This window comes from Saccostrea cucullata, unplaced genomic scaffold (genome assembly GCF_032062105.1).
Source record: "Saccostrea cucullata isolate Sc308-1 unplaced genomic scaffold, CSIRO_AGI_Scuc_v1 ctg717, whole genome shotgun sequence".
NCBI classification, from domain to species: Eukaryota; Metazoa; Mollusca; class Bivalvia; order Ostreida; family Ostreidae; genus Saccostrea; species Saccostrea cuccullata.
The window spans coordinates 69073-96633 of record NW_026918951.1 but is presented as its reverse complement, the minus strand read 5'-3'; the positions used below and the strand labels follow the sequence as shown (position 1 = coordinate 96633).

General features: G+C 32.6%; 2 protein-coding genes across 9 annotated transcripts in view; one reads left to right on the top strand and one right to left on the bottom strand.

Annotated features, from left to right (window-relative positions):
* Window positions 1-570: 570 nt before the first annotated feature.
* On the bottom strand, window positions 571-12078 carry LOC134276338 (serologically defined colon cancer antigen 8 homolog). Its single transcript, XM_062758602.1, has 16 exons — window positions 11938-12078; window positions 11275-11483; window positions 10729-10848; window positions 9154-9282; window positions 8794-8871; window positions 8596-8660; window positions 8195-8341; window positions 7253-7391; window positions 6741-6893; window positions 6367-6501; window positions 3700-3816; window positions 2590-2718; window positions 1989-2121; window positions 1652-1769; window positions 1246-1420; window positions 571-849 (listed from the first exon to the last, which is right to left on the bottom strand). The coding sequence occupies exons 1-16, from the start codon at window positions 11993-11995 to the stop codon at window positions 601-603; spliced, it is 2154 nt and encodes a 717-aa protein (XP_062614586.1). The 5' UTR covers window positions 11996-12078; the 3' UTR covers window positions 571-600.
* Window positions 12079-12083: 5 nt separating this feature from the next.
* Window positions 12084-27561, top strand: part of LOC134276285 (centrosomal protein of 170 kDa protein B-like) — a 42021-nt gene continuing 26543 nt past the window's right edge. Inside the window, exons 1-2 of one of the 8 annotated variants that reach the window (XM_062758563.1) lie at window positions 12084-12244; window positions 23381-23497. In XM_062758563.1, the coding sequence (XP_062614547.1) occupies window positions 12221-12244; window positions 23381-23497 (141 nt within the window). In that variant the 5' untranslated portion in view covers window positions 12084-12220. Of the gene's footprint in view, window positions 12245-21100; window positions 21525-22564; window positions 22691-23380; window positions 23498-23855; window positions 23943-25521; window positions 25657-27561 lie in introns of those variants that run through there. The other 7 variants (XM_062758542.1, XM_062758570.1, XM_062758550.1 and 4 more) reach the window with 7 other exon arrangements.

Here is a 27561-nt window from a genome sequence, read left to right as displayed (position 1 = left end):
AAATATTATTAAATGGCAATAAAAGATATAACAAGAGATAAAATGCCAGTTCCTACTGATTTGCAGTTACTAGGGCTGGGCAAAAATATCGATATTTCGGTATATTGCAATACAGTGATAAAAAATATCATATTGCAATATGTTTTTGTAATATCGATATATCGGCAAAATGCTTAGACTTGGAAATTTTATCATTAAATATAAAAATAAATGTAAGAAAAGCATATAATAAAGCCAAGCAGCAAGACAGAAGCTGTTTTATGGATGTATTTCGGAGCATAACTTAAATAAAATCAACAAGATTTTTTCCTTTTGGTTACTTTTTATAGTTATGTACATTTTGCATGTAAATTAAAGTTAATATAATAAGAAAATGTCATTGTAATTTTCATTGAAAATATTGCAATACATATCGCAAATCGCAATACAATTTTAAAAATATCGCAATACGAAATCTCTGGCCAACAGTAACCATTTTGTAAATTGTGTACAGCAAAAATCTGAATATTGCAAAAATAAAACTGCATCTAAAAAATTAATTTTTTATTAAATAAATATAAATGTACAAAACATGGATATAAATTTGAATAAAAATTGGCACTACGTGTCTTTCACATCCTCCTCTTTATTGTCTGAAATTATCACAGATTTTTGTTTATACTTGAGTTCCATCTCCTCACTATTAACACTCTTTATAATGTCGTCCACAAGTGTTTTATTGGAGGAGAAGAATTTTTCCAGGTCCTCTTCGTTAGATTTAATGATCTGTTTTCTCAGGAATTCCACTTCTCTTGACAGGAGTTGTCTGTCCCTTAACAATGCACTGTGCTGGGCCAGCAGATCTAATATCTATGATAGGAGAAAAAAAACACATTCAGAAAATAAGTTTCAGGTAAACACTTGAGTCTCTGCTTACAGATACAACTGAATTTTGTTTCTCGAACATCCATATCCTTGTAGTGTATATAAAGCATTAATGCCCCTGGGTTGGGACATTTTATCCTTTATACCACAAAGCATAAACTGTTCCAACCCAGGTTACACAAGTAGATTTCTGTAATTTTAATGTAGTATACAATTCATTGCATACACTAGTAATTTCAGTTTTTGGGAGAATGAAAAATGCATGCAAAGGGAGACAACTCGATTACAGAAACGAGATATGAAAACAATGCCCCTGTCATCAGTTCTCCATTTACCTTTACAACAAAATATTTTTAAAGAAGCACTGAATACAATATTTACCTGTTGTCCTTGCTCCTGAGCGAGTTCGTCCATCTTTTTCAGTCTGTCTTTCATTTTCTCGTGCACTCTGCCATGTTGATCTGCCTGGTTGTCGAGATCTTCTAACCGTGCTACTGCTCGCTCCAGGCGTAACTTCAGCTCTTCATTCTGTCTGCGTAGTTGACCATTCTCATTCCTAAGTAAATCAAATCATTAAGACACTTATGAAAAGATCTGAATAGACAGACTAATACCAAGTTTTTTTTTCCTTTCAGTAAACCATCATTTATCAAGAATGGTTGATTTTATGTTCAATATATTATTATTTACCTTATTTCAACAAAACATTTACATTTTAAAGTATATGCATGTACATGTATATTAGATAATTATTGCCTTTCCAAATATTAACTTTTGATAAACAAACCTATTTCTTTTTGTGAGTTTTTCTATCTGCCCTGCTTGCCGCCTACATTCGTCCCGTAGTTTGCCCAAAAGACGATTCTGTTTTTTCAACATGACATCCATTTCCTGTGCTGTTCTCTCTATAAAGGTATGAAAATATTTTCAAAATTATTTTTTAAAAAACAGATAAATGTACCAATATTGTATATAATATTTTAATATTTTCCACTTATAACTACCTACAAACTTTCTAATAAGCCATAAAAATTCTGTAAAAGCATTTTTCAGGTTCCTTTTTTAGAAATGTGATAAGAGGCCTTGACTTTCACTATGACCAATATTAATGAATATTACATTACCATGTTTGTCCCCTATGTCCTCTATAAAACTGTTCAGTTCTTCCTCTCTCATTTGAGCTCTCTTAGTCATGGCTTTCAGATCCTCATTTCTTCCCTTCTCTACACTCTCTTTGGCCAATTTTGCTAAGTGTAGCTTCAAAGAAATGGGAAACATGTATTAATAATCAAAAAATAATATGTCCATAGTAAATATATAAAGAGAGAGAGATATATCAAATCCTTGTTAATCAGAAAATCATTCTTACTACAAGATGCAATACAAATCATCTGACATATAATTTTGCTTTTATTTTCTGTGAAGTTTTCTATACCACTGAATTACCATGTATGATTGATACAATAACCATTTCCAACTGTATTCACAAAAATGCTTGAAATATCTTTTTTAAGCATCATGTCACAATAGTTTGAAGAACATTTTATATACATGTTATGTATAGTATTCTTCAATAATTGTATTCCTTCATGTTTGCAATGCAAAATGAATACTGGTATTGAAAATAAAAATACATTTTTGATAATAGTTGGTAATCAAAGCTTTACAAAATACTCATACACATTAAAAAGTATTGCATCAAATCTTTATACAACTAATTCATACCTCTCTCTCTAAAGCCTGAGCATTTGTTGTTAAATGTATACACTCTTCTTTACTGTTGACAAGTTCTCGCTCAGCTTTGTGTAATCTTCTCTTTAATGCTTCAAGCTCCATCTCTAGTTTACTTTTATCCTGAAAATGTTGCATACAAAATTATCCTTCTTGTCATAAGAATAAACAAGAAAATATTGATGTAACCATCAATTGTCGCCCGGGAAATATTTAAAGTAAACAATGAAAATGAGCCTTGATGAAAATGAGTCTTGATCAGCAAACTGCTTCGATATGTGTAAAAAGGCACATTGATGGAGACGATAGTCGCAAATATTTTTAAAAACTTGTAGTCGAATAAAATTCAATCAAAAATGATACCATTTTAAACTTGATCAATTCCTCAAGTAAATGTTGGTTGCATAAAATATAAATTGAAGTTAGACACACGCATCATTTACAATTAAAAATGTATTAATTTTCAATTTTAGAATATAAAACACGAACTGTGCAGAGTACGTTTTTATCCGAGAAGTAAAATTCGATGTTCTAAAAAAAGGGACCTGTCGTTGTTTCGATAGTAAATGATAAGTAACTTTATATATTAAATATGAAAAACATATACATTTTTACAGATAAACTTTATGGAAGTAAATATATTATGTATCTCGTAATTTATAAACGGAAAGAACATTCTGATTAACAATCTTTTCAATGTTTAGAAAACCTTTAATTCTACTTAACTACTCCCACACCAATCCCCATACACCAACACTTAAACTTATATGTATAGAGCAGCCCGGTCCTCCGGGCTGCAATAAAATACAGTCAAAACTTCTTATCTTTGACTCAATGGGATATGTAATTTCTTTCTTTTTTTATATGCAAGGATTTGAGATACTTAGAATAAATACTTGAAGAAAGAGGGGTGAGACTTCCTAATCACTTATATATGGACATATCTGTGGCATTCAAGATTTCAGTTTTTTAGTATCTCCCCTAATTTCAACTACATGTTTTCATCTTTACACAAAATTTTGAATTGGTAAAGCTTTAAGAGCTATGTTAAATATTCATTACACAAGCTTTTTCCAACAACTGAAATAACTAAAATTAATTTACTTGGTCCCTCTCTCTCTTTGTAATTTCCAGATCTTTTCTGAGTCGATTTACTTCCTGAGATGCATGGCTCTTCTGTATTGAGGCATGGGTTGATTCTGTCCTATAAGTTTCTGCTGCCTGGATTAGAAAGCATTAATTCTTATAAGTAAGTAAGTAAGTAAATATTTTATTATAGTGACATGTGTATAGTCAACAAGTAAATACAATATAAACGTATATACATCACACCAGGCCCATTGGACCTATATGTCACTTTAATATGTGTACAGTATTACTATAATCCTTTAAAGATAGCGCGCAAGATGGACATTATATTAATTTGATTGATATAAATATTTTTGTCTTAGTGAGAAACAAATTTAAAAACTTGGCAATTTGTCTCGGATGATTTTTCATTAAAATGTTTAAATTTTCAAATGGATCTACATTTCTATTTAAATTAACATTATGAAAAAATATGTTCATCATTAAAAAAAAAATAACCACCCTACTTACAGCTTGTAACTTGTGAAATAGACAAGAGGCCCATGGGCCTTATAGGTCACCTGAGCATTATGCAACAACTTTCAAGTGATTGAATTTGATTCATGTTTTAAGCCAGATGCTATGGCATTCACAATTTTGAAAGAGGCATCATTGATCATCATAACTATACACTTAGCAGTTGCTTAGTTTGGTTACTTAATACCCATAGACAAGGCAGAGGAACAAAAAATACATTTCAACTAATTAGTAATATTCAGCAATAATCAGTAGTGCCCCTACTACACATGAACCCCTGACCCTTAGGCCTAGATCCACACATTGCACAAATTTGAAAAGGCATCCTTGTTTTTCAAAAATATTTGATTAATACCAAGGAGCAGAATTCAAACAATTCATCCAGTTTCAGTCTATAAGTACAGCCCCCCCCCCCCCCTATGGTACCCCTGACCCTGGGTCCTTGAAATTCACAATTCTGGAAGCTAACGGTCCTTGTTCGTAACTATATAGGTAATTCAACTGCTTAAAACCCAGGAGCAGAGAAGAAAATTTTCAAAGATTTTATGTATTTCACTATAATCAATAGAGCCCCCCCCCCTAACACCAGAACCCTGACCCTAGGGCCCCAAAATTCACAATTGTGGTAGAGGCACTCTTGCTCATTATAACTATATATTTAGTTAGTTTATTTAATACCTAGGAGCAGAGAAGAAGATTTTCATAGAATTCATGAATTTTCACTACATAATCAATAGAGCCCCCCCCCCCCCCCCAACACAAGAACCCCTGACCCTGAGGTCCTAAAATTCATAATTTCGGCAGAGGCACTCATGCTCATTATAACTATGCACTTAGTTAGTTTATTTATTACCTAGAAGCAAGGAAGAAGATTTTCAAAGAATTCATGTATTTTCACTATATAATCAATAGCCCCCCCCTCCCCCCCGAAAACAAGAACCTCTGACCCTGGGGCTGTAAAATTCACAATTTTGGTAGAGGCACTCTTGCTCATTATAACTATGCACTTAGTTAGTTTATTTAATACCTTGGAGCAAAGAAGAAGATTTTCAAATATTTCGTATATTTTAATTATTTAATCAATAGAGCCCCCCCCCCCCCCCCAACACCAGAACCCCTGACCTTGAGGTCCTAAAAATCAAAATTTTGGTAAAGGAACTCTTACTCATCATAACTATGCACTTACTTAATCTATTGAATAACCGGGAGCAGAGAAGAAGATTTTCAAGCAAAGAATTCATGTATTTTTACTATATAATCAATACAGCCCCCCCCCCCCCCCCCTAACACAAGAACCCCTGACCCTGGGGCTTTAAAATTCCCAATTTTCGTAAGGGCACTCTTGCTCGTTATAAATATGCACTTCGATAGTTTAATTAATACCCAGGAGTAGAGAAGAAGACTTTCAAAGAATTCATGTATTTTCACTATATAATCAATAGAGCCCCCCCCCCACCACCAGAACCCCTGACCCTGGGGCCATAAAATTCACAATTTTGGTAGAGGCACTCTTGCTCATCATAACTATGTAAGTAGTTTGTTTATTTAATGACCAGGAGCAGAGAAGAAGATTTTCAAAGAAATAATGCATTTTCACTATATACTTATTTAGCCCCGCCCTAGCACTAGAACCCCTGACCCAAGGGCCATGAATTTCACAATTTTGGTAGAGGACTCAATGCTGATTACAATCATGCAAACAGTTTGACTGCATGATGTCCAGGAGTAAAGAAGAAGATTTTTAAAGATTGCATTAATTTTAGTGGTTTTGGCCCCACCCCTCAGGCCCCAGGGGTGCAGGGATCATGAAATTCACAATTTTTGTTCCCCTTCACCCATAGATGCTTTGTGCCAAATTTGGTTGAAATTGGTTGAGTAGTTGCAGAGAAGAAGCTTAAAATGTTCAAATGTTAACGCACGACGCACAACGCACGACGCACGACGCACGACGACGGACGAAAACAGATAGCAATAGGTCACCTGAGTTTACTCAGGTGACCTAATAAAAAAATGTTTTAATTAACATCTAAATCAAGAACCTTAAATGAAAATGTGAAGTGACAGCCATATTTGAATTTGACAGGGCAAAAAAACATTATAAAGCAAAACTTGCACAACATAGATAATATTATGATTTAAATGTATTTTTAAGCAATAGTCTCTAACCATGGAAGCCTCTTTGTCAAATCTGCGAAGCTGTATCTTCATCTCGTCTATCTCGTTGATGTAAGCGACCTTTTCGCGAGACAGTTTGTCAACTTGTGCAGAAGCTGCTGCATATTGATCAGTCATCTCCTTCAACTGTTAAAGAGGACAAATACATGACAGAGGATAGTGGAACTATGTGGAGGGAACCAATATATAACAGAGGAGAGTTGAATTGCTGAATACATATGCATATCGTTAATAAAAATTTACCAAGAAATGAAACTAGTTTAAAGATCTCTGTGGATAATTTTTTTAAACTCATGGAGATTTCTTACAGATCAGAATCTATAACATTCCTTAGAATTGAACTTTGACCTTTAAGGACTGCCCACCTTTTTATTGATGGTGTCAATCATCATCTGACTTTCTCTTCGAACACTCTCCCTCTCCTCCAGTAGGCGGGCCTGAGTGTCCAGGATGTACGAATCAAATCTCTTCTTCATGTTACTGAGTTCCTCTGACAGCTGCTCCTTCTGAACTAAAGCCTGTCAAATACATAAGAATTTTTAAGCTAATTTTGAAATTTCCTACAGTTCTTATCAGCAGCAAAATTGGTTATTTATATAAGACCCAACAACCACAACCCCCCATTTGATTGATGTAAATGACATTCTATAAATTATGGTGTTAAATACAAAAAAGTTGAATAAAATTAATTAATCATTAATATTTGTACATGTATGAGAAAATTGATAAAATATTAATAAAGTAATGATCAAGCATGTATACCGAGTAAATGAATTTGGCTATTTCATATTTCATTGAATCAAAACACATTTTAAATTCATTGAATCTAACAACATATTTAAATTTGCAGTTAAACAGAATATATAGACAATTTTACTTGAGTTTGTTCCAGTTGGGCCTGCTCCACCATTTCTATTCCTTTCTTTGTTTGCTGGTACGCCTCCTCCTCCCTTTGAGCTAGTTTCTGGACATTGGATTTTAGACTGGTCACATGTTCCATCAATTCATCTCTTTCTCTAAAGAGTGAAACATAAAAATAATTAAAAATGGTTAAAATTTGCCGGCCTGTTTTTAAGCAGATGGTTGCTTTATGTTCTAATAAATACTAGTACAGGTACATGCATGTGCATATCTCACTAACTTGTTTCAAAAATCAATGATTATAACATTCTGAAGGTTTTTGAGAAATCAATGTTTATACATGTACAGTAAAACTCGGTTAAGCGAAGTCCTAGGGACCTGTGAATTTAATTCGCTATATCCATAATTCGTTATAACCGTATAACGAATTTGTAAAACCATATAAAGCAAATTCGCAATATGCATGTTTTCCTTCAAGTATTACTACTAAATATGTTAGGGAAGCAAATATTACAAAACATACCTTCGATAACTAAGGTTTTAATTGTGGATTGAATTATATATACAATTCCGTGAACAAAAATAAGTCAGTTCAATTTATCAAATTTTGAGATCTTTGAAAGTTCGTTATAAAAGATGTAAATATCATTATATTTAACTTCAACGGGACCCAAAATCAGTTCGCTATATCCGTAAATTCGTTATATCTGAGTTCGTTATAACCGTAAGATTTTACAAGGATTTGTTAAGAATTTTGCCGGGGACCAAGAAAAACTTCGCTATATCCGTGAATTCGCTATATCCGTGTTCGTACTAAACGAGTTTTACTGTATATATTTTGTTAGTTGTGCATAGTTATGACACTGAATAACATTTATCTTAAATATTTGTAGAATTACCCATCTTCCAATCAGGGAAAAAATACACCAATAAAAATATTGCTTCTTTTCAACCATACCTTGTTAATTTATCAATAGTGATTTGGAGGTAGTTGCGTTGTTTTTCGGAGACAAATTCCCCATTTTCTCGAGTTGGAATACTGTCATGCATCCGCAGCTGAGATCTTAGATCCTCCACCATTTGCTCATACTTTTGGATCTCTGACCTGAAGAAAATAAAGCACAACATCCAAAACATGTTAAAGAAGAAAGTGAAAATTACTAGGAAATATTTTAATAATTTTCAACAAAAGCATTTTTGCATTATTGGAAGCTTGATAACTTCCAAGTGTCATTTTTAGGTAAAAGTTTTCAAAAAAAAAAATATCTGCAATGATAAGGAGCATTTGGAAAGATCACATCACAAAATATCAAATTTATAATGTTAACCTATATAAGAGAGTAAAAATAATACATGTACCTTGCATGTTCTAGCTGAGTTTCAAGTCTACTGACTCTTGCTGAATGAAGTGAACTTAGCCTCTCCTGAAAGCAAAATTGCAAATCACATTTCAAAAATTTTGATAAGTCTGCCCAAAAATGCATCTACCAGTAATATATTTCTGGCAATTTGCTTCAAAGATAAGAAGAATTAAATGAACTTTTAAAAAACAATTACCAGTTCTACTTGGAGATGTTTGAGTTCTCGAGTGTGGAAGATGTGATCTGACTTATCTGCTAAGAAGAAATTCTCAACCTGCAGAGGAAAAAACATCTAAAACAGGGATAAACACAAATGTCACAACAATGAAAGCTGAACATTGTTAATTTGTTACATATATTCTGATTAGATTTTTAACATTCTAACTATAACTATCCCCATGGTTTATTACATTTTGACTACTTTTTGATTGGTTTATTATATTTAGATAACCTTCTGATTGGTCATTATATCCTGAATACATTCTTTGACTGTTTCACTATATTTTAACTACCTTCTGATTGGCTCGTTATATATGTATTCTGACTATGCACTCACCTCTGAGGCTTCCATGTCAATATTCTCACCAACAACTTCTTGTAGGATACTTGTTTTTAACTCTTCATGTAATCTTTTATTTTCCTCTATAATCTCTGATAGTTTTGCTCGAAGATTTGCTAGTTCATCCTGCAAGAAAGAGTAGATGTCCTTTAAGCATAATGATATGTGACTTGACTGAAAAAAATATGCAAAGACTAGATTTTTAAACATGTTTGCACTCAAACAATGAAAAAAAAACAGTTACACATAATTTAATCATCATAAAGTCTAATGCAGGTTGAAGTTTTTTAAAAATTAAGTAAAATAATTAAATTGTAATTTTTTTAAATGCATCCAATCTTTCCTTTCTTAAAAATCAACTTCATAAAAAAATTTATTTAATCAATGTTCAATATCAACATAAGTATTATTTAGAGAACGAGAAAGGTTCTGTATTGTAGATACAAATTTGGGGGTGGAGACGAGTGCTTTGCACGAGTCTCCACCCCCAAATTTGTATCTACGATACAGAACCTGTTGAGTTCTCTAAATGATTTGTGACACGATCAATCAAAAATAGCCCCGCCCACTTTAACTTTGCAGCATCCAAAACTTCCGCCAGAGTTCTGTAGACGAGGCCCCGACGGGGAGTACGCATCCGCAGTATATATATTTTCACGGAAAACGTAAAATTCGGTCAGATTAGTTTTGACAATCTAACGGGGTAAACGTAATCGAGTGATAGTCAGTCAGACCCATTAAGACAGTCTTAATGGATGAGGTGGAGGATTTAACCGTCATAGTCAGTGATTTTTGTGATCTATTGTAGATGGACATTGATCATAAAATATTTCAGGGGTCTTAAAAATCCGGTTTAACTAGATGTACAAAAACGGGATTTACAGAAAATTCTTCGATGGACTTTGGTGTCACGGATTTTTATTTTCTAATTGAATTGTGACATTTAAAACGAAGTGAAAGAGACGTGTGGCTGTCATCAGCGAGAAGGATTTTAAAAAATAAAAACGCGGAAAAATGGACTTGAATGATTTTGCACGAGGAGAGTGGATGTTTTCCGTTATTGCGAATTTTCCGTTTTGTTTGGATCGAAATTACGTGTAGAAGATGTTTTCTGTTATTGCGAATTTTCCTTTTAGTTTGGCATGTTTGGATCGAAATAACGTGTAGATTCTGTGTGGAATAAATTTTTAAAAAGTGACTAAGAAAGTTTGACCTTTTACATTCTCAGGAAATATATCGGGTATTTCTCCAAATTTTATTATAGGAAAACTTCAGCATTTACTATTTGTACGTGCTTTTGCTAAACTGAATCAGATTTATTTTTAGACCGTGCTGTATTTTAGATACAGAATAGTTGGCTAATAGAAGACAGTATACAGGGCTAATACAGAACAGAAAGTAGCTCCGCCCACCACAGTCCCGTTCTTTATTGCTAATACAGAACAATAAACTTCAAAGAAAAACACCGCTATCGTGTCACAAGATTAAATCACAGCTAAAGCCCACAAATCTTGAATATATTTTCTGCCTATTAATGCTATATTAACCCTAGAGAATTGATTGATTACTGACTTTGATGTAGCGGTTCTCGGCCTCCAGCTGTTGACAGTACCCAGTCTGCGCCTGTATCACAGCTGCCGCCTCCTCCAGGGAGGGAACACTGCTGTCTGGGGGTCGTGATGGAGGGGGGATCTGTCAGGAGAAAAAGACTTTATAATTGAATATATACATATGATTAAACATAATGGAAAAAATTGATATGATTTATGTTCTAGCTAAACTAGTTTAATGTCTCAACAAAAAATCCTGTCTCAAAAGTAAATTAATTCCCATATCTATGCAGCAACAAAACATTAAATTTTCTATTCATTACATTTTCTTTGGTTTTCCTTTTGCCCATATCTTTTTATACAAAGATGTTGTATCTTGTGACATCTAATCAAAGCTGAATTGTTTTGAGATCTTATAGCCTATGGTGATTGAACATATAATATTTGAAAATCTTTTGTAAACATCATTCAGGAGATAAATAATGTACACTACAATATTTAACTGCTGAAGCTGTAACAAATTTTATTATTGTGCTGGAATAATTTTTTTTTTAATTTTAAAACATACTTGTGAATCTTGGGAGAGCATAGCATTGAGCTTTGAGACAGCATGCTTATACTTCTGTGGTCGGGCATTTTCCTCGTACCACTTTAATGTGCGAGGATTCACGGTGGCCTGTAGCTGGATCTTTGCTTTAGTTGTTTCTGCTCTATGTTTGCCAGTAGACGTCCCCAACAAAACATCCTCAAGTTCATGCAAACTAGCATTAGCTCGCTCTGAAATTCAGATAATAATATTAAGGTTTACCATGTTTGTTACTTTTATTTCATTTCATTATCAAACTGATAAATAAGCAAATCATGCATGAAAAAAAACTTTGGAAGTAAATGAATGTAATTTAATTAAACAATACATTTTCTGCATTATATTATAAAGCATTCATTTAGCCTCAATATAACTATAAGTGACTTGTCCAAACATGTTTTGTATAAAAATAAAGATCCCTATAATTGTTAAACATTTCATTTTAATAAAAATTTGAAAACTGAGATATGAGAAACTGCAAAATTGACTCTAAAAAATGCTTGGGACGAAGTACTGAGATGTTTTTGAAAAATTAATCAGAAATGTCAACAGCCCATCCCCCTTCTTTGTGTTGTGCCGACAATTTAACTTAAAACTCGTTTGCAGGAAAAAGGATAATAAAACAACAAAAAGGAATAAAAGTACCTCTGACTGATCTTTGATATTTATCTACAGCATCGCCGTGTTCTTCATAGGAATACATTTTATTCTCCGTGTACAAAACATTTGAAGAGAAATCATAACCGGAAGTTTACATTCTCCAGGAACGCAAACTCTTCAGAATCGATAGACTTCCGGTAAATGATGAGCTCATCCATCCTAAGAGATAATGATATGAATTAATAATCATATGTGTTGCAAACATCAGAAACGTTCATGAAGATGGGTGCAGAAACTTGCAAAGTTATCATGTACAGTTAGACCAAGAATGGAAGGCGGGCAGAAGGTCATGGTAAGAAAAAAAGCATGGTCATCATGGGAAACTCGTGATATTGTGGACAATGTCCCAAAAATTCGTCTGCTCTATTTGATAAAAAAATATTCTTGATTGACATTAATGTGGTTCAAATCTTAATTTAGAAGATATTGTCATTTAAAAATACTCAAAGAAAACATTTTAATTGATTTATTTCTGGTAAGAATTTATGAATACAGTGTTTTAAGTAGTTCCGGATTGCAATCAGGAAAACGCTTACTGCATTGTTTGCGTAGGACTTAAACTTGATTTCTAAACTGAATCAAATAGTCCTTTACCTACCTTTTCAATCCCTAAAGGCATTTTGTTAAAAATGTTACACTATATTATAAAACTCTCGTACATTAGATATAAGGGAATTCAAGCAGTTTCGAAAATTTCAAGTAGTTCCGGTTATAGCCATTTATCGGGATTATTAAATTGAAATCGTATCAAAATTCATTATAAATGATCAATTTGTAGAGAATTCCCTACAATGAGACCTTAACATGTAATTTATATATGCATTATATCAATAAAAATATAAAAGAGAAAACATGATGTTTAAGCAAATTTATTGAAAATGAAAACATGAATTAATCGCAACATGAAGTGAACTTATGTTTCTATACACTTTCTCAGCCCTTTTGAAATCAATTTAATTATTTACAAATATTTCAATGAAAAATTAAATTATGTTTTTGTCCTTTTTATTTTTTTTTTAAAAATATTGTATGGTGTACAACTCCTTTGAGAAAACATCGTCCGTAGTAAATCCAGAACTACTTAAATTAAGATGTTGTGAAGATTGCTCATTATTTTGGAGATGCTTCGTAGTATCAGGAAACCCAAAATACTAGAGAAAGAAGAAACACCAGTGTCTTATCCACACTTCACCAATTAAAAAGGTACCCTTAAAAAGTTTCAAAAAACACCTACAACTTTAGAAACAGCATGTAATTTTTCTAATCAACGTAAATAAAGCGCTTCTGGTAGTAAACATTAAGCTGTTAACATGGAAAGAGAGACGGACTTTATGATCTTGCTTTATTGTCTAGATTTTAGACAATAAATTCAGCTTCGTTTATACAAAAATTCACAAAAGACAGAATCCATTTTGTGTGTTTAATTTTCATTTTTAAACGAAAATTATCCGGAACTGCTTAAAATCCGAAACTACTTAAAGCACTGTATGATAATGAAGTTTGGTAATTAAAGGACACTGTTTTAACATTTATGCATGCTGCAACAACATACTTATTCCCCCCTGGGATTCAAGCTAATGCAAGAGCCAGTCTCTTCAATTTATAGGTCTTCTTTGGCTGCATTTTATGTAAATACAATTTAAATAAATATATTTTATAAATATAAAATAAAAAAGGTCATAAATATTTATCTTTGTAATGGGTTTTCTTAGGAGTTATGAATGTACCTGGTCTGGACTATTTGCCAAAATGGAACATAATTACAGCCCATTTAGATATATTATCCCAATAATAGAAATAGGATATAAATATACTTTTCAAAAATGAAGATGTTACTTCTTTAGCTATAAAATTGTAAATCAATCTGCATCAAAATCAGGGGAACTTCTTGAACACTGAAATCTTGAATACTATGGATATGTCAAAGTGATTTTCATCATGTTTTTAACCCTCAATATCTTGAATGCTCTAATATCTTGAACTTTCTTCTTTGGCTTATTGATTTTGAGATAAACAAGATTTAACTGTATTTAAAAAATCAACAACATTTGGTGAATAAGTCTCTTGATGTCCTCACTATTTAGGAGATTGATCCCTCACTGACCTCAGAACATCCTAAACTTGGGGGGGGGGGGAGGGAGGCATACATGCAATCTCATACACTAATGCTATCGATTTATTTGAAAAACTTGCTTACCGAAAGTATTGTGCATTCAATGTACAGGTACATTTATGCAATTTACAAACAAATGAAAACAAAGTACAACTACATATATTATATTTGGTCCCTTTCTGTTAACCTAGCTACCCTAAGAAGAACTTGCAAAGGTTATGTGTTTACATCTCTGACTCTTTATCTTCAATCAAATTCTTCAAGTGACCTATAATTTTTTGATCAGTTTGCAAAGTTGAAGTATGGGGCGCAATTTATTTAATTAAATAATAAAGTCCATCATATTGAACAAAACTTGCATGAATGTGATATTAATTAGTACAGTCTTAATGCTATATACAACAAAGTTGATTGGAACGAAGTTGCAAAGATACTAATATAAGCTTTTTGAAGCAGGAACTCATGATTTACTACTGTTATTTGTAAGTCATTGACCTGACTTGCAAAGTTTGTGCATACAAGGATCATGGTATGTGCCAAAGTTAAGATTACTTATTTAGTTGGAACAGAAGAGTTCTGACACTTACATTTCAGACAGTAACCAGTGGTACATGATAGGTTCCTTTTTTTTGTGCATTTTTATGTCGAATACCTGTAGTCATGATAAAAGTAGACTTTAAAGTTTTATTATTGAATGTTTTGAATTACAAGTTTCCGATTATTTTCAACACAGAACTCTTTGATTAAACATGTGGGAACTGAGAAGTCTAATTCGGACTTCTTGTGTTTTGAAAGTATGAATTCTCTTTAAAATTAACTTTAGATTATAAGTTGATAAGACCTTGTCAGATATGTCATTATGTTTTCAAAGGGGTTTTACATGTCCGTTTCAAATGTTTAAAGGAATTGTGTGCTTTTGTTGAATGTTTGCTTTGTATTTGTTTAAATACAATTTGTACAAAGTTTTTTCAATGTAAACTTGGCCGTTTAAATCAAATTCAATAGGTGTAGACATTGTACTTAGAACAGCATTTTAGAAGGTCTTGTGTTAGAAGATGGGGATGTATGCACCTTTAGTGGTATTCTGTTCAGATCATGGATCTTCGAACTCGACAGGGTGGATTTTTCTGGCAGAATGAAGTAGGTCTTCGCGAATTTCTGCTCGGCCTTGAAATGGTAAGATTGAGCGATCAGACTGTTCATGACGCATGTTTGTCAAACTTTTTTTTTGGTAGTCTGTTGTATAGAAAGAAGACCAGATTTTTTCCTTAACTACTTGAATATTTTATTCCTGGTCTGGAAAAACATACCTTAGAGACACCTTTGTTTCAGGGAGAATGTGTGCTTTTGTTCTTATCTTTTGTTGATATACAGACAATATGAAAGGAGTATACGTTTTTGTAAGTGGAATTTCTTAATTTGAAAGTTGCTTGCACCTGTTTAATTTATATATACAGTGTAGATAGTTATATATGAACAAATAATTTGGGGACATACTGGTATTCAGCATGTTCAGATGAAATTTTTTGTTGGAAATGAATTTTTTATTTAATATATACAGTTTGTCATTGGTGACATTTTCATCTTCTTCTCAAGAACCGCTTATTGCCACAAAGTATCCTTGGGTAAAGGGGATTAATTTAATAAGTTAATGAAAATTTATTTTTAAAAATCTTCTTCTCAAGAACCACTGTGCCAGGAAAGATGAAACTTGATTTGTTCACATTTAACATAGAAATAAAAAATTCTTTAAAAATCTTCTTCTCATGTTCCAGGAAAGATTCATAGCAAGTTTGTTTACCCATTTTACATAGAAATGTATAGGAAAATTCTTTTAAAAACTTCTTTTCAAGAATAACAAAGCCATAATTGATCATATTTATATGGAAGCATTTTTAGATAGTATATAATTTGCTAACATGACCCCCCGGGGTAGCAATGGTCTCATAGAAATATATAGGAAAATTCTTTAAAAATCTTCTTCTCAAGAATAACAAAGCCATAATTGATCATATCTATATGGAAGCATCTTTTGGTAATGTAGATTCAAGTTTGTTCAAATCATGACCCCCCGGGTAGGGCGGGGCCACAATGGCCGACCATGTTTTACATAGAAATGTATAGGAAAATTCTTTAAAAATCTTCTTCCCAAGAGTAACAAAGCCATAATTGATCATATTTGTATGTAAGCATCTTCAGGTAATGAAGATTCAATTAAGTTTGTTCAAATCATGACCCCCGGTGGTAGGGCGGGGCAACAATGGCCAATCAAAGTTTTACATAGGCATATATAGGAAAATTCTTTAAAAATCACCTTACCAAGAATAGCAAAGCCATGATTGGTTATTGGACTACTTTTGGATTTAAAGTATTTAATTATAAACCAATTTCTACTTTTTCCTAGTCACAGTGCTCAGGTGAGCGATGTGGCCCATGGGCCTCTTGTTATTTAATATATACCATTGGTGAATCTTTATCAAGTTAATTTAAAAGTGAATTTATTTGAATTGATTACATTAAATCCTCATTTCATTCATAGCAAGGGTTTACCCATACCCTGGTTAACTATACATGTGTATATAATGCTAACACCTGCTATGGCTCTTTTAGTCCTGTAAAAAAAAATTCTTAAGTTCTACACCTTTGATAATTTTGCTAATCAAAATCATGACAGAGAAACATGTTTGGGGCATTTTGAAGGACTATCACAGCTATTCTACTCAATGTCTGGTCATTATTATAGACCAAGGCAGTATGAATACATGTAGTTTTTAATCTTTACAGATTTCCATAGAATCTGTTAGGTAACGCCTGACTCATTATTTAGATCCAATATCCCATGTCTGTGGGGACAGCGGAATAACTGTTGTAAAAGAAATTTTTACAGAAAAAATATTCTGTCTGCATGGTTTTGATTGAACAAGGCTATTACAGGTATTCGATGTACTTCATGTTATCTCTGCAATCACTGCAGTGGATAACAATATGAAAATATTTGATGTGGATGTTTAAAGGACTGCATGTTTGACTGGTTTTGTCTGGATTTTTTTTTAAGGTTAAAAATTTAATATAATTAAAACTTAAGTGTGTTAAAATTAACTCAATTGATGAAATATATATATATTTCCATACATTAGAGTTTATTGCAGCTATATTATATCAGCCTAGCATACAATTGCAGATCTAATGAATATATTTCATTAATTTTTACAAAAGTAACAGTGTCCCTTTAATATATATATCAAGTAGCCAGTAATTGGCTTCAAAGGAAAATCTTGCAATATTTACCCACAAGTAATATTTAAATATCAGTAAACCGTAAATAAGGCATTGATATCACTTTGGAAGCCCCCTCTCAAGCCATTAGTAGTGCTTGATATGTCATCCAGCCAATATGTAAAGACCCCTAAATGGAATGAGAGATAAGACTAATCCATGCATGTAATTCCTTTCAGTTGATAATTAGAAATGGTTTTAGCTTATCATATCTTGTTTATGAGTTATTACCCCTAGTGGCAGGAGGGGTAGGGATATGCAAATCTGTACAAATTGAATATCACCCTGAGGATAAAGAGAGGTCAATATGGTATTGTGTTCTGCCCCATCCCAAGGGCAGAAGTTTCTCAGAAGGGCAAGGAATCTGCCGGGGCCAGTTGTTTTGGACATTAATTATCAGATTTGTTAGTACTAGGCTACTGCCATAAGTTGACAGTTTGTGTGTGCCAGTAATTTGTGTTAAGGAGCCTGTAACAATATTAGCTCGGTCAATACGACTCTTGAGGACTGGCGTTATTTTTCCAAGTCATTTGGAAAGTTTGTCCTGCCCTTTTTTTTCCCTTTCCTTGGTATTTACTTTTCTCTGAATTGTGGATGCCAGAACTTGTGGGACATAAAAACAAACTGCTGTTTTCCATTGTGATGGCATGAATGGTGGACAAATAATTGCGTTTTCATCACACCCCAGTATCTGCAGTGGGATATGTATGCAGTCTACCCCAAGCTTTGTATTTAGACATAGATAACTTCTGTATACCTTAATTCAGGTTTTATTAAAATTCTTGAAGGAAGAATGTGATCCTCATACCTGTATGTGGCAAAATACACATCTCCTGTATTTAATGAAAGAGGTTTTGAAATTGACGGGATTGATAATTATTATGTAGATTAATATATGCATTATGCGGTGTGAACATGAATATTATAAAAGAATGAGATTTTTATACCATGGAAAAAACTGTTTCAAAGGCATACACGTTGATTACAAAGTTACAGAAAAAGTATGGATTTAAGACCAAAGGATTCATTATTCCACCAGAGAGAAACAACAACAGGGCAAGTATAAACATTTTGTGGTATGATGTGTCATTCTGTTGAAACCTTTTTATGAATGAATGGTTCATTATCAGATGTTTAACTCGTTAAAAAAGCTTAAGAAGTTGACACTGGCTGATCTAATGATAACATTGGAAACATTCTATAGAGACTGTGTTGTTTGGTTGTCCCTGGTATCTTTGATCGGTGGGTGGGAGGGAAGAAGAAATCAGCTAACTTAATGCTGAGTCTTACTTTTACAAATTTTGCTACAAGAAAAGGGGAGAAGAACAAAACAAAAAAAAACACTTTTCATATGAACTAAAAAAAATATATTTACCTTTATTAATTCAGAGTATAATGAGAAATCTTGAAAACAAAGTTATACACTGTGAGATCGATACTTGATAATTAAATTAATTATAATCTAATAAAATTTTTTATACATTGAACTTAATTTTAATCATTATTATTACAGCAGAAATCATATTTAACATGTTTAAGAAGGTTGTCCCTTGTTTTCCAATGTGTTGTACATGCAGGTTAATTAATACATGTGTAATTATGATAAAAAAAAAAAGAATACTCTATTTTTGTGCTTATCAATCTGCAAATTTTTTAGTGGTGCTAATTCAAATTCATGTACAGTATATAGATTAAGTTTGTTTACGCAGCTACCATAGTTTAAAAATAAAGAAATCAATGGTAATAAAGACTATAGAAAGAAAAATTTGCAACTGTACGTAGTTCATTAAATTGCTATAGCAGATGTTACAAAGGAATATATAGGAGAAAAAACAACTCAGATGCAACATTAGGTGATGGCGAGGGGGATATTGACATGGTCTGGCTCTTTAGCATGCATCAGGGTTACATCACTTTCCTTAATGCTTATACAGAACACTATTGCACTATGAACTAAACCGCACACTGTGGTAAAAACATAAGGTTGATTCGGTTTATTCTTTGTGAGTGACATGTGTGTCCTAGTTGTTTCTATAAATCACCGTAAAATTGGCCCACAGGTAGGAAGTTTTTTCACCTGAATGATGAATCAATGAGTAGATGACTTTAGCAGGAGGTGGTTGCCATTAATTAAATAAAGTCTTTGAATTATGATGATCAGGGTATATATAATTTATAAATACTGTAATTTATTCATATATATCAAAATGACAGTGTGACGAATATCGTGCGGGAAAACTCTCGATTTCCCTTCCCATAACGAAGATTGCTGTAAAAAAATCTTCCTTGACCTAATATAAGATAGATGGAAATAAATAAACCATTCTGACAGCGAATAAAACTGTCAAAATTACCAAAAATATGTTGCTAAATTCATGTTTACAGTGTTTTCACCTCACTTAGCTATGACGTCTCAACCGCTCAACTATGACGTCACGAGCCTATGACTATATTACAAAAAGACAGAGGCAAAGGAAAAATCAAAGAATTTTTTTTTTAAATGTAATAAACAGAAAATTCAATGTTTTGTAGTTGAATATGGAATTTATTTCACTAGACTCGTGCTTCGCACTCGTGAAAATATAAAAAAAATCCTGTCCCACTCGTGAAATAAATTCCATATTCAACTACAAAACATTGAATATCCTCTATATATATCGCACAGTATAAGCACCAAGTGTTTCTAATAGAAGCTCCTTATACCTAGAATATGGTGACCTCAGCTATTCTTGAGATTTAGTTTGAAAAATGAACATTCCCTGTAAATGTTGATTTACTATGAGTGCAATGTCTACATGAACACATATCAAATATCGCCATATATTTAAGTATTCAATTAAAAACACTGTCTATTTAAAAAGGTTGATAAGTAGATTTATCTGATAAAGGTTGAGGTTTTTCTTTTTTTGCATACTGAGTCAGCTTCCTATATAATGTATTAAATGTGCATTGATTGGGGAGTGTTTTCTCTGTCTCCTCTATTCTATACACCTGTGTCTGATCCAAGCTGTCGTCAGCAAAAGGAGGATTATTCTAGTCTAGGACCACAGTTTTACAGGGATATTGTTGTGATGTGACATTGACTGTTAGCTTTTTTAAAGAATGATGTTATTTCTTAACGAGGATTTGTATTGCTTCTGTTGTAGGACATTTTGCCTTATTTCTGTGTTGTCGAATATTTTTTCTTGGTCAGCCAAAAAAAAACTTGAATTCATGACTTTGTGTAACATCTGGTATTTTATTACATTCTATTGGTAAATTTCTGAAACTGTAAGAAGTTCCCAGAATGAAATAGGATAATTGATACGATATACACAAGTTCACATTTACGTTTTTTTTTGGGGGGGGAGGATTTGATTTCGTTAATTTATATTGACATGAACCATCACAGAAGTTTAATGTTGTTCATATATATATTTCAATGATGAAAAATTAGCCAACCAAAACTATTGCAAGGGTACATAAATTGTGAATGTCAAATCAATTTGAAATGATGGAATCATAATTGAAATCAAAATTATCAAAGGCTTTAAGGATTTCTTAAATTAATGAAATGATAATTATGAAGTCGAAGATTTGAATGGCAGTTTGCGTTTTGAGCTGCACAATTTTTTAAAAAAATTTTGGTAAACTGTTTGATTGGCACTTGATATAGGTTTTTAGGCCAGCATGCAGACTTAATAATCTTGAGTTGATGTGAAAGTTCAAGCAATCTGCAGTTTAGTGTTTATTGATCAAATTGGGTATTAGTCATAAAAAGCATGAGCAACATGTGCAGCAAAGTTGAACTTATTTCAGGAGAGTTTTTTCCCTATAACTGTGCCGTATGTTCATGTGATTGTCAGGTTAATATTGGAAGACTAAACGGTGTTGGATTTTTAGCACAATCTGCATAGCAGCTTTTGTGGAAATATAATAACTTGTAATTATCACACCAAAAGAGAAGACATACTTGATAAATGGAACAGTTTAAATATTGTTATGCAATGTTAATACACCGCTTAGGAATACCTAGGCCTTGATCAAGGAGACGAGATAGAAAGTGTGAAATATGAATACCCCTGATTCAGCAGAGGATCAGAGCTTTCGGGACTTTGAGTCTGCTATTATGGAAATACAAGGCAGACTACAGTTTAAACTTATAACCAGAATATACTTTGGATGTGATTCTGAACAATCCGAGGTAAGGGAGATAATCTGTTTGCCTGGGCACTTGCACCTTTGCTGATCAGAAGATGTTAATGAGTGCTCTAAAGATAGATTATAATATATTTTAGTATAATGTCACATTTAAGATTGTTTTTGACAATTTGGGGGGGGGGGTGTATATGGTAGATCACTTATGCCTGTATGTGAGCATCTAGGTTCAGAAAAAATGATCAAAAGCTTCTTAAGTTGGCAGTGCACATTTCTGGGTTTTTTTTTTTTTTGGAAGACAGTATTTTTCCTGCGAAGCTGTACATTTGTGTATACATGATGTACTTTAAAAGAACCATGTCGGTTAGAGCTAGAGAGATGTTTACAATTTGTGTGTAAAACAAGTCTTTCCATGATGTAATGAATGATGCACATATCTTGCCATATGTTCTGCAAAATAAAAAAGAAAGCATAGTAAGAATCAGCTAGTGGCGTTACAAGTTCCAGTCTCTCTCAGAAAATTTGTCTTATCTTTGTCTAGGCTAGCGCAGAAATAATTCTTTCTTCCTCAATGGGTGTTTATCACTCTTTGCAAAAATGTGCATCTAAAGAGTCATAAATCACAATTACGTTTGACTATTTTTCAGATTTTCTGTGGCACTTGATGAACTCTTCCTACATTAACACACCTGTATTGGTCTATAATATTTGTGTTTGTAAACACTTTTTTACCTGGCTGCAAATTAAATGTCTCGCCTGGAAGAAAAGTGCATTTTTCACGGCATTGTGATATTGACAGTTATTACGATGATAATCTATTGAAATGATGATGAAGGAATTATGGAATATGGGAAAATAAATATTGCCATTGGTGAAAAATGATTTAAAGCAAAATTCATCTTCAGAATGGTGTTCTCAGGAACTTTTAGCAATTAATTATTTTTTGTGTTTAGGTCACTTTATGTAAATTTATTAGTCATATCCTGAAGTTTATGCTCATGTGCATATAAAAAAAACAACATGCAGTGACAAAAAAATGAGCGTGGGAGTGTACAGTTTTTGTTTCCATATTATCAGATCATTAATTTTCAGACTGCAAGAAGTTATTTAATCTTCTTATAAGAGTTTTATTTTTTCTTTATTGATTTTCGTTGAGCTTATTCAGAGTTATCTGTATGAGGTGTGATGACCTGGAATACAAGAACTGTAAAGGTAAAAAACTATAAAAGTTTCTTGTTTTTTTTTTTAAGTTTCTCTATTGAGATTTTTTTTTTCAGGGGTGGATAGGGGTGGGGTGGGGTGGTTTGTCTCGCTCTGTTTGTCCATAAGGACAGTGGTATGTGAAATTCAGAATTATTGCCATAGTCCTTAATTCAAGGTCTCAAAACATTCTTGTACACCCTACTTCTTGTTTTCTAACAGATTGCTTATCTCTGTCAACACAAAAAATGCAGTAACACATCCATTAGAAAATTGTTCATATAGAAAGTTGAATATGGCATATAGTTCTTTCATGAATTTTGGCTTAAAATGCAAAGAGACTTTTCTCAATATTAAACTTATTATATTTTCACTTAACATTTTATATCTTTTTAAAAGTAAAATAGAATTTCTGTATCTTGAACATCAAAATGTCCCCTTCCCCCTTTTTTTTCAGACATAAAGTTTTGCTTTCTGAAAGTGTTCATTGAAAAGTCCCTACTCTTTGTTCCAGTATAGTCAAACAAGGGTATAAGTAATGGTGATGCAGTAGTGTATGAATAAAATTTGGTACTAAAAGAAACTGGAACTTATCCCATGTCTTTATATAATAGAGTTCAACTGTATTATAATATAAATTACTGTGTCATGAGGTTATGTTTGTTTCATCAAGTTAGTAACATGTAGAATTTATTATTTCAGGATCCCACCCCAGCACACAGTGATGACTGGAGCCTGGTGGATAAAAATGGCCACCATCACCGCCTCCCCAAAACCATGCTGTTCATGGGGCGCGAGGAGTGTGATATTGTTGTCAAGGTAACATGTTAGGTGTATGTGTGATGTTGTCAAGGTAACATGTTAGGTGTTAGTGTGATATTGTTGTCAAGGTAATATGTTAGGTGTTCTGTTCATGGGGCATAAGGAGTGTGATATTGTTGTCAAGGTAACATGTTAGATGTTCTGTTCATTGTATTCTTCGGTATGAGGAGTGTGATATTGTTGTCAAGGTAACATTTTCAGATGTTCTGTTCATGGGGCATTGCCACAAAGTGTGATATTGTTGTCAAATTTACATGTAAGGTGTTCTGTTCATGGGAGGATAAATTAATGAAAAATGTGATCTTTAAAAATCTTCTTCTTGTTGTCAAGGTAACATGTAAGGTGTTCTGTTCATGGGGTGTGAGGAGTGTGATATTGTTGTCAAGGTAACATGTTAGGTGTTCTGTTCATGGGGTGTGAGGAGTGTGATATTGTTGTCAAGGTAACATGTTAGATGTTCTGTTCATGGGGTATGAGGAGTGTGATATTGTTGTCAAGGTAACATGTAAGGTGTTCTGTTCATGGGGTATGAGGAGTGTGATATTGGCTGTCAAGTTTTAACATGTATATAGGTCTTCTTCTTCTCCAGAAAAGGAGTGTGATATTATGAAAGCATAACATGTAAGGTGTTCAAGTTTGTTCAAATCATGACCCCCAGTGGTAGGATGGAGTGTGATATTGTTTTACAAGGTTATATAGTTAAATGTTCTGTTCCAAAACTATTGGGGATGAAACTAATGTGTGATATTGTTGTCAAGGTTACATGTTAAATGTTCTGTTCATGGGGTATGAGGAGTGTGATATTGTTGTCAAGGAAACATGTTAGGTGTTCTGTTTATGGGACATGAGGAGTTGTGGCCATAATGGTCAATCAAATCATTACATGTCTAAATGTTCTGTTCAAGTATGGCAAAATTATACATATATGTTTTATTGATATAGTGACATTCTCAAGTAAAAAAAATCAAATTCCTTCTACCCTAACAAGTAAACTTTTCAAAACTGCATGAGCTGATTTGTGTTTTTGTCTAGCCCATGTGTTCAGATGTTCTGTTTATTGGATTTTGTAGTAAACCTTTGACCCTCTCTTCTCAGAGATTGATCTTAATTGTGAATTTATACATCAATTATTTTCTGATTTTTTGAAAATATTTATTTCTTTTACTCCAGTTTACATATATTTTGAACTGCTGTTTGAATCTTGATTATCATGGTGTTTAACATTTCTCGTAAATTCTACCTTGCTAATGGAAAGTTTATCAGAGAAAAAAATGCATGCTGATAATTAAATCAGTAAAATTAAGAGGCATCACCCTTTAAGAAATCATCCATTTGTTAGAATGTATTTGCAAGTAATGGGGATCAAAGAAAGAAAAAAGTGTTATATGAAATCACAAACTATCATGAGCTAGGGCTTTCCATCTTTTAAGGCAGACTTTGGTAATGATAAGGAATGCTGTTCCTAAAATTTTATTCTTTTAATGTGTATGATGGCTGGGAACTGGCAAGCAGTCGTTCTGTTCTTGTTTTTGTAAACAGTCTTGGTAATTGATGAGTATACAGTATTAACATTGGGCTTTACTTCAGAACTTTATCTCAGACTTTGTGTTGAATTGTCTTATGTCGGATTCACATTTTTGACACTACATACATTAAATCTTAGTCACTTTTCAATCTGTTGCCGAGTGACTCAATGTGGCCATGCATACACACATGATTAGCCTTTAGCTATTATATTAACACTCAACTTGTCTTCTTGTCCTTTAAAAGTTTTAAAAAGTTGAAATTCTTAAAAGCCATTATTTTTGCAAATTTCACTAAAAGTGGTGAGGATTTTATGGCTAACATGAACTTAATCAATTAATACAGTAAAACTTGATAATTTATTTGACATCAATATAAGTCAATACAAAGTGGTCTCAGCAATGTATGAGAGTGACTTCCCTTGAGCTGGCTTCATCCTATGTAGCACAGCTCCATTGAACTATGACTGTTTATTATAGAGACACATCTAACCACAGTGTCACCACATGGCTATTGTAAGCTGTCCCGACTAGCACTAACTTCATTTTGGACAATTTTCTCGCCGGGGTAGGCTGTCTAGTGTTAAAAACAACCAGTCCAAGGTTTGGATTTGTGCGTTTTGTGGATTTTTGGTACGTATTTTGTAGATCTGTAAAATGTAAATTGATACGGATCTGTTTCATGTTTATTTTTGGTGTCTTATGCTTCATTTGGTAATGGAGTTATTGATTTTGGGGGACATTATGGTTGTACATATGTGGAGGTTTACCGAGCCTGTCAGTCAATAGATTACTCTGTCATATAAGTCCTACTGTCCTGCTCTTATTGATAATGTAATAAATTATCTGGACTGTCCAGAGTTATTGATAGTTTTGTATTGACCTGTGTACTGTATGTTATTCTGTGTAAAATCACTAGATATTTTGTAATGTGTCTTATTGAACTATATTTGCTCAAGTAGAACGTGCGAGAAAGCCAATATTTTTGGACAGTTGATTTGTTTTGATCAGTGCCAGAGTTATGCTAATAGAGTAAAAGATTAATATATACTACCATTCTGTGAGTGAATGGCTTTACATACATACATATAAATCATATTGGTTTTGTCCTTCGGGTTTTGAGGAGTTGGTGATAAGCACACAATGGAAACCAAGGATGAACAACTTGACAATGTCCTTAATGTAACATTATAGGGATTTGATTTATTATCATATTTTTAATATGAATTAAGAATGATTGATTTTCTGTATTTTGTTTAAAAAAATAAGTCACCTAGTACATGTATATTAAGGTTGCATCGTAATTTATTATATACGGAACTTTTAATTTTGGCTTTTACTTTTCTCTTACAAGGAAATGGAAGGGACCCCTTCACTGAAAATAAGAAAGGCTATAAATTTTATTATTCAAAATGAAATTATTTCCTTATATTTTCTTCAACTACCACACAATTGAAGAGGGTTTTGGGAAGGTTAAAAGAGTTACTTGGGAGTTTGATCCACATGTGGACAGTGGAGGTTTTGTATAATTCAGTTTTGATTGAGATTTTAAAATGTTTTTACAAGTATGTCTGTATACTTTTAAAATATACTTTTAGTTATTTTTCATGGTTATCTGGTTGAGTGTGTAAGTTTGCAAGTCACTATAAAATATTTTTGTTAGTAATTAATGTAGTTTTCTTTTCTGGAGGATTTATTTCATGAAACTTTCTTTTTGAAAAAAAAAAAATCCTGTCTTCAGGTAAAAAAAAAAAAAAGATAAGTTTTTACAAGGTTAGAGTATTGTTAAAAACAAACTTCAAAAAGATATCACTATTTTTATTTTTATATAATTGATTGTAAGTGTAGAAAATGTCTGTTTTCAGAAGAAATTGGAATTTGTTTTACATATTTATTTTTACAGTTCATTGACACATGCATCTTATTTTTTCAAGGCCTTGACACAAAGTCAAAGAGATTTGTTGTTTTTTTAAGATGTGTACAGCTGTCAATTATGTATCACAGAGAAGATACAAACATCACTGACAAGTACTGCATCTTTCATAAGATGTCCTTTGAAGTTTTGAACAATAAATTATGCATTTTTATTATTCTAAAAAATTATTTCAATATACCTATATTTCATTATTTTTAGAACTCAATTAAAAAAAATGTAATATTTTGAGAAGTAAAACTTAATTTTTTTCACAAGTCGGCGTATTATCTCTGATTTTATTATTTTAAATAGGCAAAGCTCTGGAATTTTTGTAGTAAAGCCAACCACATACATTAATTAGAGCTTATCTTCATTAATTAAATGTGTGCCAGTGCCTATGGGTAATTGATTAGGGGTTATTTGTGTATTGGCTATGGTTCAGTAAAAAACTGCACTACCATTCACTGTACAATAATGTCTAAAGAAGAGATGTCGACATGGTGTCGTATGTGTTCACAACATAACACACCCAAGAAAAACTGGAAATGTCTATATGTAATCTATATTACTTAACATATTACACCTTTATTTGATCGTAGGGAAGCCCTGAATGGTTTTGACTT